The sequence below is a fragment of the Gekko japonicus genome, unplaced genomic scaffold (assembly GCF_001447785.1).
Source record: "Gekko japonicus isolate JY-2015 unplaced genomic scaffold, Gekko_japonicus_V1.1 scaffold79, whole genome shotgun sequence".
NCBI lineage: Eukaryota > Metazoa > Chordata > Lepidosauria > Squamata > Gekkonidae > Gekko > Gekko japonicus.
Genome location: NW_015167530.1, coordinates 231,416 through 247,467, shown reverse-complemented (window position 1 = coordinate 247,467; position 16,052 = coordinate 231,416). Strand labels below are relative to the sequence as shown.

At 42.8% G+C, this 16,052-nt stretch overlaps 1 protein-coding gene across 1 annotated transcript; it reads right to left on the bottom strand.

Annotated features, from left to right (window-relative positions):
- Positions 1 to 883: 883 nt before the first annotated feature.
- On the bottom strand, positions 884 to 13,329 carry ASIP (agouti signaling protein). The gene is made up of 4 exons (XM_015413402.1): positions 13,259 to 13,329; positions 10,445 to 10,602; positions 7,070 to 7,131; positions 884 to 1,693 (listed from the first exon to the last, which is right to left on the bottom strand). The coding sequence occupies exons 2-4, from the start codon at positions 10,599 to 10,601 to the stop codon at positions 1,517 to 1,519; spliced, it is 396 nt and encodes a 131-aa protein (XP_015268888.1). The 5' UTR covers position 10,602; positions 13,259 to 13,329; the 3' UTR covers positions 884 to 1,516.
- Between the last annotated feature and the right edge of the window lie 2,723 nt (positions 13,330 to 16,052).

Sequence of the window (16,052 nt, the reverse complement as noted above, 5' to 3'; positions counted from 1 at the left end):
AAGCACTCCCCATATGCCATGGTCCCCATTTGAATTGGCCTCCTATGTGCCTGAGAACTGAGATCTGTATTGCGTGATACAAAGTCTGCAAGTGTCTGCATTTGTTAGGGCACTGTATCAGACATGCCATGGGAGTTTTGTGCCTCCCAGATGCCTGGTTTTTTTTTTGGCTCCAACCTTCCCAGTTTTGGTGTTCTAAAATGATCCTGTGGAGTTCCTAATTGCTCTGGAGAGAAACTGACATGTAATGATAATGATAGCTGAGAAGGGAACTTATAATTACATATTGACTGATATACTTTAAGAGGACAAAGTTACATGGATTCCTGGTAGACCACAGGCACTATAAAACTGGACTAAAGCATGTTACATTAAGCAAAAGGTCCTGTCTTGCACTGACCAAGTGGCAACACTCTGCCCCCCTGCACAGCTTTTTTCAGAACTGGCCACTAGGTGCATTTGGCCAACTTTTCATACTACAGAAAGATGGAGATGGATGGATAGCTCTCTCTTTTACTTAAGTAATCAAGGAGTGCATATATCCCACTGCAGAAAGTAAGCGCACAGCCTTTCATTAAAAAGCTAAAATAAGGGAAAAAAATATACCTTTCAAGGAGCATGTAATTCAGAAAAGCTAAAATAAGGAAACAATATACCTTTCAAGGAGCATGTTATTCAGAACAGTGAATGCTCCCTCTAAGCTGTGGAGTCTTGTGAGAAAAAATTCTTCTTTGTGAGCGACTGGCATTAAAGTTGTGAGTGAGCGATCTGGCTACAGCATACAAAATAGTTTGCTCTGGAGCCATCCTTCCTGAGCTAAGACAAAAATGTGTGAGCTGGAGGCTAAAAAACTGTGAGCTACCTCACACTGACTCAGAGGGAACACTGAAAGCTGTGGCACTGTCCAATAGTTATTTTCGGCACACACATCCACTGTACCAAGGGAAGTATGATGGTCATGATTATCAGAGCCAGGAAACTGTTAATTTCTGGGACCACTGGGTTGCTAATTGCAATAGGCTTTAGCCTCTACTCTGGCTAGAGCATCCATGCATTGTCTGCTTCTGTCCATATAACTGTTTACCTTTTTACTGCTATGGACCAACATGGCCACTCTTCAGGAATGTGCCTGTTTGGAGCTATGTAGTGGCCCATGTGTCCACCTTCTTGTTCAAATCTGTAACATGTGGTAAAATGTCTTTCTGAAGGGAGGGAGGCATAATTCCTTTGCCATATGCAACCTTCACCTCTCTTGTAAATACTCTTTTGGCTGTCAGCCTCTAGCTCCCTCCTTCCCACTCCTTGTCAAACTTCGTATAGCTGTGAATGGCCTTGTTTATGACAGCATTAACCCTATATAATATATCCCATAATTCATTTGGCTGTGGAAGGAGCCAAAGCCAGTCAGCTTCAAAGGCTTAGCGTCTTTTGCAATATGCATGAGACCAATAGGGTTAGAAGATGCACCAATGGGTCTAATGAGAGTCAGAGTCCCAATGGCATTCCTGGTTTTAGTTTAACAGTTCGGGTTTCCCACTCGGCAGTAGCAGACTGTCTGAAATAGCCGACAATGGCAGAAGGCACAGAAGTCACAGCATGGCTGAGAGGGAGGTTTGCAACTTGCCCAGGTAGCCACACAGTTAGGAGGGGGTGATGGTCTCGGCCGGGGATGCTTTTTCTGTTGGGACTTTTTCTGAGGAAGACAAAAAGAGAAGAAAGGTTAATAAGCCCAATAGTAATCCTGGTCCTGCATTAGCATACTCAGATTTCCTCTGTTGCTGCCATGATGGTAGTTATCTTTACCTACTTGCTTTGTCAGACTAGGAAATCCCAGAAGTGTGTACTTCAGCATTTTTGAAAGGTAAGATGGTGGTTTAGACCTCTTGACCCATTAAATGTTTTACATGAGATATGGCCAGGTACATTACTTTTTTCTGTGGGTAGTTCTCCTGAGGCAAAAATAGTTTTCTATTTGTTCTGCTATAAACATGTAGGGTTGGACACTACAAACAGTAACTTGAAAGAGCTTACAGAATGGATTGTTCCTTCTCCTTCCTTCCTCCTGCATTCCCCCAACTGTTCCTGAGGGTCACAGGGGACTCCTAGGTATCAACAGACAGATTCCAGATAGGAAAGGGGACGAGACAAGGATGCCACTTATCACTATTCTTATTTATCCTCAAAATGAACATAAGAACATAACATAACAACATAAGAGAAGCCAATGCTGGATCAGGCCAACAGCCCATCCAGCCCAACACTCTGTCACACAGTGGCCAAAAATACCAGATGCCATCAGGAGGTCCAGCAGTGGGGCCAGGACACTAGAAGCCCTCCCACTGTTGCCCCCCCCCAAGCACCAAGAATACAGTGCATCACTTGTCCCAGACTGAGAGTTCCTATCTATACCTAGTGGCTAATAGCCACTGATGGACCTCTGCTCCATATGTCTATCTAATTCCCTCTTGAAGCTGTCCATGCTTGTAGTTGCCACTGCCACTTTTATAAAAAAAAAATATTTGGGAATAACTGTCTAGGGAAAAAGAAACAATCCTTCAATTACAAAGCAGTTTGGAAGAAAATTCAAAAGGATTTTTAAAGATGGGCTAAGTTAAATTTGTCATAATAAAAATGAACATGCTACCAAAAATTAATTTTTTATTCCAGATGCTCCCAATTGAGATCCATGACAAGATATTGAAAGACTGGCAGATAAATACATTTATATAAAATGGCAAGAAACCAAGGGTTAGATTTAAAGTTTTACAAGATGGGGAAAAAAGAGGTTCCTAATATCAAGTTGTATTATCAAGCAACTGGCTTGGATCGGATCTCTAACTGCATCAAAAACCTGAATGAAAGAGTGATGAAACTGGAAGCAGCAGATTTGTCTGAAGGTCTACATAGTCATCTTTGGATTTAAAAATCTGGAAAAGCACTAAAAAACCCCCAATGAGATGTAATGGACACCTTATCAGACAGTTTATTGAAAAATTGGTGGTCACTTAATATAAGAATATATCCCCCAATATCACCTATAAGGTCACCACTAGATGCTTATTACAACAAACCCGAGAGAGAAAATAATGATTTTATAACATATCAAGATATGATCATAAGCAAGGGAAAATTAAATCTTGGCAAGATATTAATGAAGAAGGAAAAAAGATACAATGGCTACCATATCTTCAACTTTCATTGATGTAGAAGGAGAGACTAAGAAACTTGGCTGAATTTGAAAAGATAATATTGAACATCTTTTGGGACATATTTACAAACTTTTATTACAATATGACACAGAAACAGAACAAGTTAAGACATGCATGGTGAAATGGTCACAGTATTTTAGGAAGGAGATTCTATTTCAGCAATGGGAAAACCTATGGATGAAAGATACAAAGTTCACAGTGAATCAGAGAAAATTGGTGTAAGATGTTTTATTGCTGGTATATTACCTCAAAAGGCATTGAGAAGATAGATAAAAATTATAGTGTTGGAAATGGAAAATTGAGGGTTGTCCAGCTCTTGATGATTGGATAGACAAAATGCAAGAATATACAGTTATGGAAAAACTGACAAATTACATTAATCAGAGACTGAAATATGAATTTGAGAACAATTGGTGAGCTTTTTATGCTTACTATAATCAATCTTTGTAGTTATATATTTGAATGGTTTATTTTATAAATGACAACTCTTATATGAAATATTAAGAACATTCTCATTTGCATGGTTTTTATTACAACAAACTGTTATGTTAGAATTATATAGAAAGTTAATGAGAATTTATCTGTGTTTTATTTTATAATTGATAAGATAGGACAAAAATGGAAACACATTATGAGAAAACAGTAGACGATTTTGAGTAGGTTGTTAACATGGTGTATTAACCTACCATGTTATACATCTTTTAGGGTGCGTTCAGATGGGGCATTTACAACGGTATAGGTGCCGGTTGGAATCGGTGTACTTACCGGCGTTTACATGGTGAACATCTGCCTTCTGTCCCTAACCGTTGCAAAGAGCTTTAAACCGTTGTATTCTGCCACTAGGTCCCCAAGTGGTGGTATCCTGAGTGCAACGGTTTTAATTGTTTTACCCCCCCCCCCGTCTGATCGCTCTCCACTGTTGTAGAGCCACTTACGTTTGGAAGCCCGAGGCTTCCAAAAAAAAAAAGAGGGAGGAGAGGTGGGAGGGGGCGACGCAAGTGCAAGGATCTCCGCTGCCTCCCCTGCAGGAGCCGGCAGCTCCTCCCCGGGAGACTGCCTGTCCAGGCTCCCTGCCGGGCTCATTTGCCCGTGCTCTTCACCCCCCTCCCTCCTTCCCGGCTCCATTTGCTGTCAAAAAACCAATAAAACAACAGCGCACGAGCCCCAAGAGCCCAGCGGCAGCCCAGCGGCTTCATTAGAAGGAAGCCTGCCTATGCGGATGTGCAAACTCTGTAAAAATAAAACAAAAAATGCCGATGTGCCCTCCTGAGTGCCTGAGGTGTGGACGGGCATATTGCGATGTGCTGGAGGTGAGTGTGATCGCGTTTCACCCGGCATAAACTGCAACCGTTCCAAGCGGTACAGTTTATGCCGGCTGAAACGCCCCGTCTGAACGCACTGTTAGTATACTTTTAAATCAATGTCCTTAATATCTGTAAAAATTGCCCTCTGTATTGTGTTTTTGTAATTTTATTTTCTTCTTTAACGTTTTAGAGGAATCCGGGACCTCAGGGAGGCCAGTTTGCTTTTTAAACTTTAAAGGTAAGTCCTCTCTTCAGGGCATGCTTTTCTGGATGGGGTGTTTTGCGCATGTGCGAAGATCGCCATTGTGTGGATGGCTGCCTATGCGCATGCACAAACTGAGTTTTTTTAAAAAACAACAAACCGCCGATGCCCACTGTGTGTGAACGGGCATACAGCGATGGGCTCCGCAGACAGGAGGTAAGTGTGATCGCGTTTCACCCGGCATAAACTGCAATGGTTCCAAGCGGTATAGTTTATGCCGGCTGAAACGCCCCATCTGAACGCACTGTTAGTGTACTTTTAAATCAATGATTGTCCTTAATATCTGTAAAAATTGCCCTCTGTATTGTGTTTTTGTAATTTTATTTTCTTCTCTTTTCCCTTATGCCCTTTCTTTATTCTCTATTTCTATAAAAAGTTAAAAATAAAATTTAAAAAATGGAGGACTCCTAGGAACAAACAGGGGTGCAGTGCAGTGAGCTACAGGTTGAAGAGAAATTGGCAAACATCACCCCCCTCTTTTGTAAAAGGAGGAAGCACTTGCATAGGGGGAGGGGTGATTTCTGCAAATTCCCCCCCCCCCCGCAGTCCATTGCATTACATCCCTCTCCATTCCCAAGAGTCCTTTGACCTTCTGAAGCCCTTGGGGGAAATCATGATACTTCCTGTCCCTTAACCAGAACATTTGTTACCAGGTAACACAGTTATCACAAAGCAATCGCAAACCAGTCATGATAACTTATGCACTGATACAAAACAGCAGCAAAAATTATAATCCATGTGCAAAGAAAATATTAAAACAAGCAATAAAACTATACCTCCCGCCATCCCCCTGCCACCCCCACAAACCAGGCAGAATTAAAATCCAATAAATATTCCAGGGCCAGGTGAAAGGAAACCAAACCAAACAATCTCATCTAGAAGCCTGGGAGGCTAAATAGGTGTTCCCTTACTGCTAGAAAGTCAACAAATATGACGCTAGGTGAGCATTTATGGAAAAGGCATTCAACAGCTGCTGTTGAAAAGGCTTCCTGCTACCTACCAACTCCAAAAAAGGAGGGAAGCAGATCAGTGGCTCTTTCTTGCAAAAAAGTGGCAAACTCCATGCTGTGGTTATTAGGAAAGGTACTGAGAATAAATGGCCAATATTATAATTGAGAGCTCTAATGTGGTCTCATTAGGAACAGTGTGCACAGTTCTGGTTGTCGTATTGAGGAACTGGTAAAAATAACCAAGGGGGCAATCATGATTAATTGTGGGTTGGAATGGAGTCCCTTCCATATAAGGAAAGGCTAAAGAGTCTGGGATTTTTCAGTTTGGAAAAAGGAGAGCAAAGGGGGAACACAGTAGAGGTTTATACATTTATGCATGGGGTGGAGAGAATGGATAGAGAGAGATTTTTCTCTGCTTCCTGTAATACTACAAAATTGGGCCACCTAATGACGTAGAATAGATTCAGGACAGACAAAAGGAAATACTTCTTTACACACTTGAGTAATTAAATTGTGGAATTCACTACCAACCAATATAATGGTAACCACAGGCATGGATGGCTCTAAAAGAAGATTAGACAGATTCAAGAATGATACATCCATCAATGGCTACTACTCACGATGGGGAACCTCCATATCCAGAGGCTGCAAATTTCTGAAGTGCCAGGAGGCAACCAGGGGAAGGACTTGACCTCTTATATCTTGTTTGTTGACTTTCAGGGGCAACTAGTTGGCTGCTGTGCAAAACAAGATGCTAAAAGAGATGGACAACTGGCAAGAGAGAACAGGCGGCTGCATTTTGGATGAGATGAAGTTTCTGGACTGTTTTGAAAGGCAGCCCCTGTAAAGCGCATCACAGTACCCCAATTTGGATGTACTCAGAGCATGGATCACTGTGGCCAGATCAGGGAACCACTGTAGGTGGCATATCAGACAAAGCTGCTAAAAGGCATTACATGCCACAGAGGCGATCTGGGCCTCCAAGTGTAGGCCAGGATCCAACAGTTCCCCCAAGCGATGACCCTGTTCCTTCAGGGAGCATGAACACCCTCCAGGAAAGCCTGACTCCTCAAGCAGTTCGTCATTGACCAGCAGCACCTTAGGCTTGTTTGGATTCTTATTACCTCAAATTACTGGGAGTAGGTATGTTCTAAAAAAAATTCTCAGCACTTTCACAAAATTATAGCTCTAAGTTCCTTTAGAATCCTGATATAAACCAGATATCAAATGATAGTATAGATATGAATATCAATGACAGAAACCTAAAATATAAGGAGAGGTCCTATAATTCATTGTCAAAGACCTTAATTATGTTGGCCTTGCTGGCATTTGGAGATCACTCACCTTCAGAGATTTCTTTTTTTCAGCCTCTTTCCTGCTTATCTTCTTGGATGTTTTGGTTAAATCTTTTGGGATAGGCAGGGAAGAAAATGCAGACATGCCTGTTACTCCCTATGACCAATGTGAACCTTAGAGTTCTAAAACCAACTACTCATATTTACACTCCATCAGGTATAATGAAGACTTCAGGACTGACACACACACCCCACCCCACCCCAATTTCAGTCATTTCAGGCAAGCTAAATGTGATTGTAGTTTGACACCAATGTCAAAATAAAAACCCTAGTTAAAGGATGGCAGTGAGGAATTTAAGGGGCTTTTGGGGCAGATGGAAGGGGCTGCTAGATCTGTGCCACTTCTGGCACTTTCTTCCACTTGAAGTACTTCTTCCCAACCATTTTTGCTGCACTCAGAAAGCTAACGCTTGGCAGGAAAAAACTGGTGAAGAAAAGGTAAGAAAAGAACCCACCCTTCCTTCTTCCCCAATCATGCTGCACCTTAAACTGCAATCTCACTCCCAACCCCACTTTATAGAAATTCAGGACAACCTTTGTCAGACTGTGGATCTAATTTTGTTCTCAGTGATCTTCTCCTGGGTAATCATAATCACACACCAGCGTTTAAAGACACAGACTGCAGGGTTTTGTGCTGTTGGTTTATCTTTTTCAGACTGGACAACATAATTGAAAAGGCCTGTAAGAATACTTCATACTTTTTATCAGCACTGGTTTCAGCACTGCCATTGATTTTTGTTCTTGGGTGTCACCCTTTCATCTTCTTAATTGTGCCTCCAGCTTCTTTTTCATGTAGGCCTGTATCCTGATTTACCTCACATGCTCTTTATAAGTGAGGATTACTCAAGAGGAATAAACTTTCCCCATGTAATCCTGTCAACCTTTAATCAGTTATCACCCATTCTTCTGCTGTATAGCTTTTCTGCTGATACAGCAAGCTCACTTGCATTTATTAGACACTTTCCTGCCCTGTCAAGGTATTGACTTAACACATTTACATAATGCCACCCATGCAACTCCCCATCCACAGAACAAAAATAGGTCCCTCGCCCCCAGGAGGAGTTTACAGGCTAAAGTTAGGAAGCAAACCTGGATCACACAACTGTTTTATTTTTCTTTTGCCTTTCTAGAAACCTCATTTTGTAAGAGTTTTGTTACATATTTTCCAGGAGGTCTGCATCTTTAACTGCAAGGGGGAGGATCACAGCTCAGTGGCAGAGTGTCTGTTTTGCATACCAAGGATCCCAGGTTCAATCCCCAGCATTTGCAGTTGAAGATCAGGTGGTAGGTGATGTGAAAGACCTTCACCTGAGACCCTGGAGAGTCACTGCTGGTTTTAGTAAACAATATGGACCCTGACAGACCAATAACGTGACTCAACATAAGATGGCTTCTGGAGTTTGTGTGTTATTTTTCCAGACTGATTTTAACTTCTAGACCAATACAGGATCAGTTAGAGAAGAAGTATGATAGCAAATACCATTTGTCAAATGCTGAACCTTGTCTGCTTTCTCAGCTCTTGTGAGCATCTCTGATATCCTGGAGGATGCAGAATAGAGTCCCACCCATTTTGGTCTTAAAAGAACCTACCACTACTGAGACGTAACATTTTGGGCCAAGAGTGGTCCAGAACAAAGGCATTTGCCATGAAAACCACCGGAGTTGCCTTTTATGTTACCTTGTGGTTTATTCCCAAGCATTTAGAAGACCTGATTATTCCTGAACATTCATAGATATTTATTTGTTTGTAAAAATATTTACATCCTGCCTTTCCCTTATAAAGGGTGGATTAAAGTTCCAACGTACAAAAATATAATAAAACCACAGTAATCTCCATTCCCCAAGAAATTCCTACAGCTAAAAAATCCTCACAAACAAAATGGCCTTACATGTCTCCTAAAAACTTCAAAGACCGTGCCCCACTCACATCCTCCTGTTGTACAACACAGGAGCCATTATGGAGAAGGGATCTAGTAGTTGCCAAGTAGGCCAACTTAAGTGTGAGAGCAACTAGAAGATGGCAACCAGAAGACCACAGCCTATGGCCACCAGGTGCTCCATGGTGGAGGGAGGCCCAGCTGCCAAGTCATGTACTCAAAGGCAGGACTACACCCTCAATGTGTGAAAGAAACTGCTGAAGAATGCCCCTCCATAGGCCAAAATGCTGCCATATGTGTGGGGAGCGCGAATATGGTGGCATTGCTGAGCCAGCAGGCTGTGGCAGAGGATCATCTGTGCCTCCCCATGTGCAAATGCCAATCCCTGCAGCCACCTGGGACAGCATCCCCAGAGTTGCAGGCTTAGTGGAGAGGTATGTAACCTTGCCTTGGAACCCTGAGCCAGCATGGATGCAGCTACAGCAGCCCCTGAAGTGAAGCGGTTCTGCTTGATTGCTGCTGACAAGGTTGTTCTGCTGTACTGAAGTTATGATTAGAGTGACTCCAACCGCTCACCCCACTGAGCAGACTCCTGTTCCCTCCCTCATACCAGTTGCTTGTGGCCTGGATAAGAGCCCTGGACTGGCCAATTCTGGCTTGCAGGCTGCATATGCAGAGTGGCTGGGGGGAGTTATTTCCCTGTTTTTGCTGCTCCATGTACACAGAATACTCCATGTGAAGCAGCAAAAACAGGGAAATAACCCTCCCACCACTGCTCTTCCTACCCCCACGAGAGTGTTCACAGCCCAAATGGGTCCCCCCCCCCTTTCATAGTATTTCATGCAGTTGCTGTCTGGCTGCAAATGACCTGAGCTGACTGTGGGGAACCTGGACCCAACTCCTAAAAAAGCAAATATATATTGAGGCCCATAGTCACTGTAAGTGGGCCTCAATAATATTTTGTTGTTGCTCAGTCGCACAGTCAAGTCTGACTTTTCGCGACCCCATGGACCAGATCACGCCAGGCCTTCCTGTCTTCCGCCGTCCTCTGATGTTTGCTCAATTTCATGTTCGTTGCATCTATGACACTGTCGTCGTCCCTTTTAAATAATAAATAATATAGCCCCTTTTAAAGGCTTAATGTTTTTATATAGATGTGAATGGTAGAAATACTCCTAGTTTTGTATTTTTACTGGGAAAGACCATCAAATACTTTATGATATTAAGCAGTATAAAAACATTATTTCTGGTCAGACCAAGATTAGTTCCAAATCATGGACTGTCCCTCCCTCCACAGAAGGAATGATTTTGTGAGTGAAAGTGTACCTTTTCGGTTACCAGTTGTAGTGATCAGAATATTCAGAACTTGAGGACATTATGTTGCTTGTTTTTATTTCTCAGTACCAAGAGAGAGAAGTATGGGACTGCTGCTTTTAATAGAAGCCATAACATCCTCTTTAATCTACCAAAAAGCAGATTTTACTGACCTACTATAGAGACAGGTGGGAGGTCTGGGAACTTCATTTTGTTGTTCACCACACTAGTTTCTGTGTTCCGCTTTTCCTCAAATATCATGTAAGAACAGCTAGCTGTAAGCAAAGTGCAGCAAAGAAGGATGCCAAAGAGAAGGTTCTTATATTCCATTCTAGTGGTGGGGGGGGAAAAAAAAGAAAGAATTTCTATCAGTCACATGTAGTAAAATTACCTAAAGAAAGGAGGTCTTTAGCTTGAAGCTTTCACGGCTGTATTAGTGGGTAAAAAATGTCTCTCTAGACATTTTCCTGGTCTTTGCAAATATCCATCAAAGCATTTGTACCATGCATCCCTAAGTAGAGGGTGAAAAATTCTTTACTCCCCCGGTGTAATGAAGAACAGTAAGGGTAGGTGGATTGGTAGTCAACACTCAGTCTTTCTGCTGTGTCGGAACCCACAAAACTATCTTCTCTCTTTTGGTTAGGGTTATCAACCTTCAGGAGGAACCTGAAAATCTCCCAGAATTGCAACTGATCTCCTCCGGAAAACAGAGATCTGCCGCCCCCCCCCCCGCCCGGAGAACATGGCTGCTTTGGAGGTTGAATTGCATGGCATTATGTCCAGCTGAGGCCTCTCCCCTCACCAAACCTTGCTCTCCCCAGACTCCGGACTATTGTAATGGGAATTCTAAGACTACAGAATTATAAATTTACATCTCACGGACTACACCTCCCAACAACCCCTGCCTCTGACCTATGAAACAGCAGTCTTTTTCCTGAGGGGACTGAGGGAAAGGAGACCGTAAGAAAGGAAAAAGAGGAAGAGGAGGTCTGAGAGAGGAATGCAGTCAGAGCTGGAAGGGCATCAGCGGAGATTGTAGAAGTTGATACAATGAATTTGGAGTTCTGTTATCCAACTGAAACTCAAGGTATAGAGTTTATATTGACTGCATCAGGAGAGTCCTAGGAAGAAGGGCCTGCTCCATTGAAGTCAGCTCTGCCTAGAGCTGTATTACTAATGACTGTATAAATTTCGTTCGGAGGCAGGGGATGTAATTTTAGGATGCAACACAAAATGAGATTTAGAACTTTAACGGGGGTTTATTGCCTGAGGCTCAGTTCAAACAAGGATTAACCTTGGCATGGTTGTATATAGATGGAAGGAATGGCTATATATAATATTTCAGGTTTATTCATTACAGATGGCAAGATCAATAGAGGGAGGCCTCCTGATACTAAGCCACTGACTAAATGAGAATCTATGTAGTAAGATCATCAGGATGCAGTTAGAATATTCTGCTTGTGTTAGCTATCAAGGATAGCTTTGTATTTATATTATTAGGCTTACAGGGGATTTTGTGTGACTTATCTTTAAAGGCTTGTTGAAAAAGAATTAGTATTGAAAGGAATTTAAGAGGACCTGGCCACATGGCTCAATGATTCATAGTGAAGAAAAATAAAAATAATTGGAAGCAGAATGGGACCGTATGTCATTTAAAACACTAAAAGCTAATAGGGCATTGTGTATGACTGGCATTGCTCTGCCCATCCACCTTGTGCCCTGTTAGATGGGAGGAGAGCCTGGCCCCCAGTTCCACATTCCCTGCACCCCCCCCCCGATAGGCACATGTACACACAGAAAAGTTCACAAGCTCATGCTGCCCTCCCTGCTTCATTGGTGTGACAGCCCGTGATATAATTCTTCTTTTATCTTGTTCTTTATTGTTATTGTTAATTGGTCTGCCCATTATGCTGTTTTGCTTTTGTATTCCTTCAGTACAGAAAACAATAGCAGCAGCAGCTGAGGTAGTAGTTGTAGTAGCAAGCAAAGCTCTGTGACACTCTTAGGGATTCTAAGGCCTTGGGCAAACCTCCAGATTGAGACCCCAAATAACTGCCCCCCCCCCACTGGAGCCAAGCAAGGGGCGGGCCTCATCCTGTGCAACATAGGAAGGAGCCACTCATGCGGCCTGAAGCCAGATGCTGAAGCTGCCCTGAGCCGTGCTTGGTGGGGAAAGGAGCGGGGGGGGGATTGAATAAATAAATAGAATAAATAAATAAATATAGAATAAATGAATAAATAAAGCTCAAGAGGGGGCAGGTGGAAGCAGCAGCAGGAGCTGCTCTTCTCTTTCCTTCGGGGTGAAGGGCCATGACTGATCACCCCCCCAAGCTGCCTCTGTTGCCCACTGGCTAAGACCACCCCTGTCCATCCCTTTCACGGCTGTCAGACAATGTGGTACTACTGAACCAGTCCTTTTGTTAACTAACCATATGTCAGAATTTACCCTGATGGGGTTTGTCCCCAAATTCCTTCATGACAAAATGGCCTTCAGAGTTAGCCTTTGACATTCACCTCCTGCAGTCAGGGTGTCCAGAGGCAACAAAGAAGTACAGGTCTCCTCCCCTTTAATTTTCGCATTCTAAATAACAATAAAAAGCCTTGTCTTCTTCTGCCTGAATGCTATTGGTTTTCCTAGCTAGAAATGATAACTGCAGAGGAGATGTGTGGTGGTGGAAAGTGTCATCAAGTAGCAGCTGGCTTATGGTGACCCTGTTGGGGTTTCAAGGCAAGAGATGAACGGAGGTGGGTTGCACTTGCCTGCCTTTGCATAACAACCCTGGACTTCCTTGGTGGTCTCCAATCTATGTACTAACAGGGGCCAACCCTACTTAGCTTATGAGATCTGACAAGATCAGGCTAGCCTGGGCCATCCAGGTTGGGGTGCAGAGGTGATGTATTGTTCACAAAAACCCCTGCAGTGTCTGTAGTTTCATTTTAAGATGGGTCAGTTAGCACAAAATAAGAGCATATAAAAAGAGCCTTACCTTTTCTTACACTGTCCAATATGGAATAAACCCAGCCAACTCGCAGCAACGTGGAGTTAAAGGAAGCAAAGGCTATTGCTTGAAAGAGATGTTCCAACAATGCTACAATTGCAGGGTGCTCCTCTCACTTTCCTTTATTGGTTTCAGCAGTGCAGTATTCCTAGAAAGGCAGCCAGAATAACATCACTAGAGCCAAAACATATGGAGAATTCCTAAAATAGTTCCCACGCCAAGTTCTGCACTTCCCAGATGTCCAAAGGCCCAACTCAGATCAGGACCATAGCATGGGGGGAGGAAGCAGCTTAAAACTTTCCCCCAGCACCATTTTTCCAATGTGAAATGCCCCCAAGGAGCTATTTCTTCCATTGAGGAAACACAGTGTGTTTTCTCCCTAGATGCAAATAAGTTGAAGTCTGTATTACACTGCTGCTGGATATGAACTGTTATTTATCTTATTTAAATTACACAAATTGAGGAATCCTTAACAGATTATTGAATTACAATATAATATCATACACACTTAGTAAACTTTAATAGTTATGTTTAAATGCACCCCCCCCACACACACACACAGCATTTAATCTTTTCTTAGTTTCAAAATTATCTGGTCACATCGTAATCAAATTCTCTCACCGTAACATTCCAGTAAAGACAAGGTATATTACAGTGCAGGATTGGCCGTCTCCCAGACAGCTTGTAGTGCTGTAACCCATAGCCAGCTACACAAGGATTTAGAGAGCCCTGTCTGTTCCTCCATGGCTACTCCATGAGCCTCCCCCTAGCATCTGGCTGCTGCTTTTAAGCCTAGCCTTAAGGAGCAGGTGAGGTTGGCTGGCCTGCTGCCCCACTTACTCCCAGCTGCTGCTGGCTTGGCCTGTCTCCAGGGTTGTTAGTCCTCACTTGGGGCTTGCCTTGCCTTTCTTTTCGTTTCATGACCAGGATTCTCAGAGCTGTTTGTGCATGCTTTCACTTCCAGACACACCTCAGGGCTTGCCTCATGAGGCACACCTTCTGGCCTCACTTAAGAGGGTTTTCTCTCTGGCCTGCCCCGTCACAATTGCTTTGTTGTCTTAAATGTGGTATTTCTATATATTCTATAGATAACGTTATAGCTCAAAAAAACCAAGTACAAGCCACTTGTTAGCATTTTGGTTGCAACTTCTATGGTACCAAATGTTTGGAAAGGTTAGATTGTAGTGCACAGAATGATCTGGAGTACTTTTACAATTAAATAACTCTGCGTATTGAAGATCTAGCATACATCACAAAGAACACAGCTGGAATCTCTCGCTCAGGGTTTTCCCCCATAAAGGTTTTAAAAAAATCCAATTTAAGCTCAAAACAATAGTCACATATAAATCATTTATTCTTTTCTATCTTGCCATTCACACAATGCACAAATTCATAACTAACTGTGTATGTTGTAATCCATATTTATTCATTGACCACAATACAACACATTCATCCATTGACTTAATTGGACTTAACTCTTAAATGTTGGATGCTAACCTTTTCCTCTCTGCCTTTGCAGGGTGTTTTGGAAAGAATTTCAGCATATTAAGAGAGCATAAAGGTATGTCCCAAGAAGAGCTTTACGCTCTTCAAATAACAACTTGCTGGTGATCCCTGGCCCCAGGGATGTCCGGCGGTCCTGGCCCCAACCTGGTGGAACTCTCTGCCATATGACATCAGGGCCTGTAACACAGAGATGTTCTGCCAGGCTTTTGGTTGAGGGCAGCAATGGTGACCAATTGGTTGGCACCCTTCCTTTCCCCTCCCCCCTTTGATGCTCTGAGTTCCCTTTCCCGTTGTTGCACTTTTTTATAATAATAATAATAATAATAATAATAATAATAATAATAATACTAATAATAATAATAATAATAATAATAATAATAATAATAGGTTGGAGCCAAAGGATCTGTTTCACTAATGGTGGCGCCTGCCATGAAGACTGACTCTGGTGGAACATGCCTTTTTGCTGGAGCAAGACTCTTTTCACCAGTGGAAGTCTCCTTTTGTCAGTGGAAGGCTCCACTGTTAGTCGGGTCCAGTCTTTGAATCCAGCCCATCATAAACAGTAGCCCCGTAATTCCTTAAGGAGGCAGTATCTTAACCCAGTGTTGGGGGAATACTCTTGTTTTATGTTCAGTGAAGGAGTATAGCTTAATGACTTACTAATGGGCACTGATGGTAGGGAGATACACTTCATTAAAGAATGCTGGTGATTTGTGCCCAGTAGTTTTTGGACCTAGCTACTTGTCTTGTTTGGGTATGTGGGCTCTAACTGCTGGAGTTCATAATGTAGTCAGATTCAACAGAGACAAAAGGCCAGCTTGGCGCCATCAGGTGTCAGAACCCACAGCCAACAACGTAGTACACTCTTTTCTGGAAAGGTAATACTTTATTGAAGAGCCATAGATGCGTTAACAGAAGCACTGTTAAGAATGGTGGTTGCCCATTGAGCCTAATAGGATATAGGGTATTCGTATGCACCCCCCTCTGCAGTGGCCAATTAGTCACCCTCCCGCACGCAGGATACTACTTGCCAGCTGTTAGCTGAAGCTGGGAAGTAGCTTTTTCTCACGGCGCCTTGGAAAACATCGGCACCATACTCCCACCTGCATATCATTATAGATAAGCGTTTCTCTAGAAGCACAGAAAGGAATGCAAAAGCAATTAGGCAGACACTGACTGACCATCCCAACCCCCATGGCAGCATAACTGACATCAGGCCATTTCTACAAATGCCAGGATTTCTGCCAGCGATTTCTTGCCTAATTCCTCCTGCTGA

Bases quoted from the DNA above. Each gene is read 5' to 3' on its own strand.
- ASIP (XM_015413402.1), bottom strand. From the start codon at position 10,601: ATGGAATATAAGAACCTTCTCTTTGGCATCCTTCTTTGCTGCACTTTG. The intron at 7,132-10,444 runs GTCAGTAAAATC...CTATCCCAAAAG, and splicing joins CCCACCTGTCTCTATAGTAG to ATTTAACCAAAACATCCAAG. The intron at 1,694-7,069 runs GTGAGTGATCTC...TGTCTTCCTCAG, and splicing joins AAAAAAAGAAATCTCTGAAG to AAAAAGTCCCAACAGAAAAA.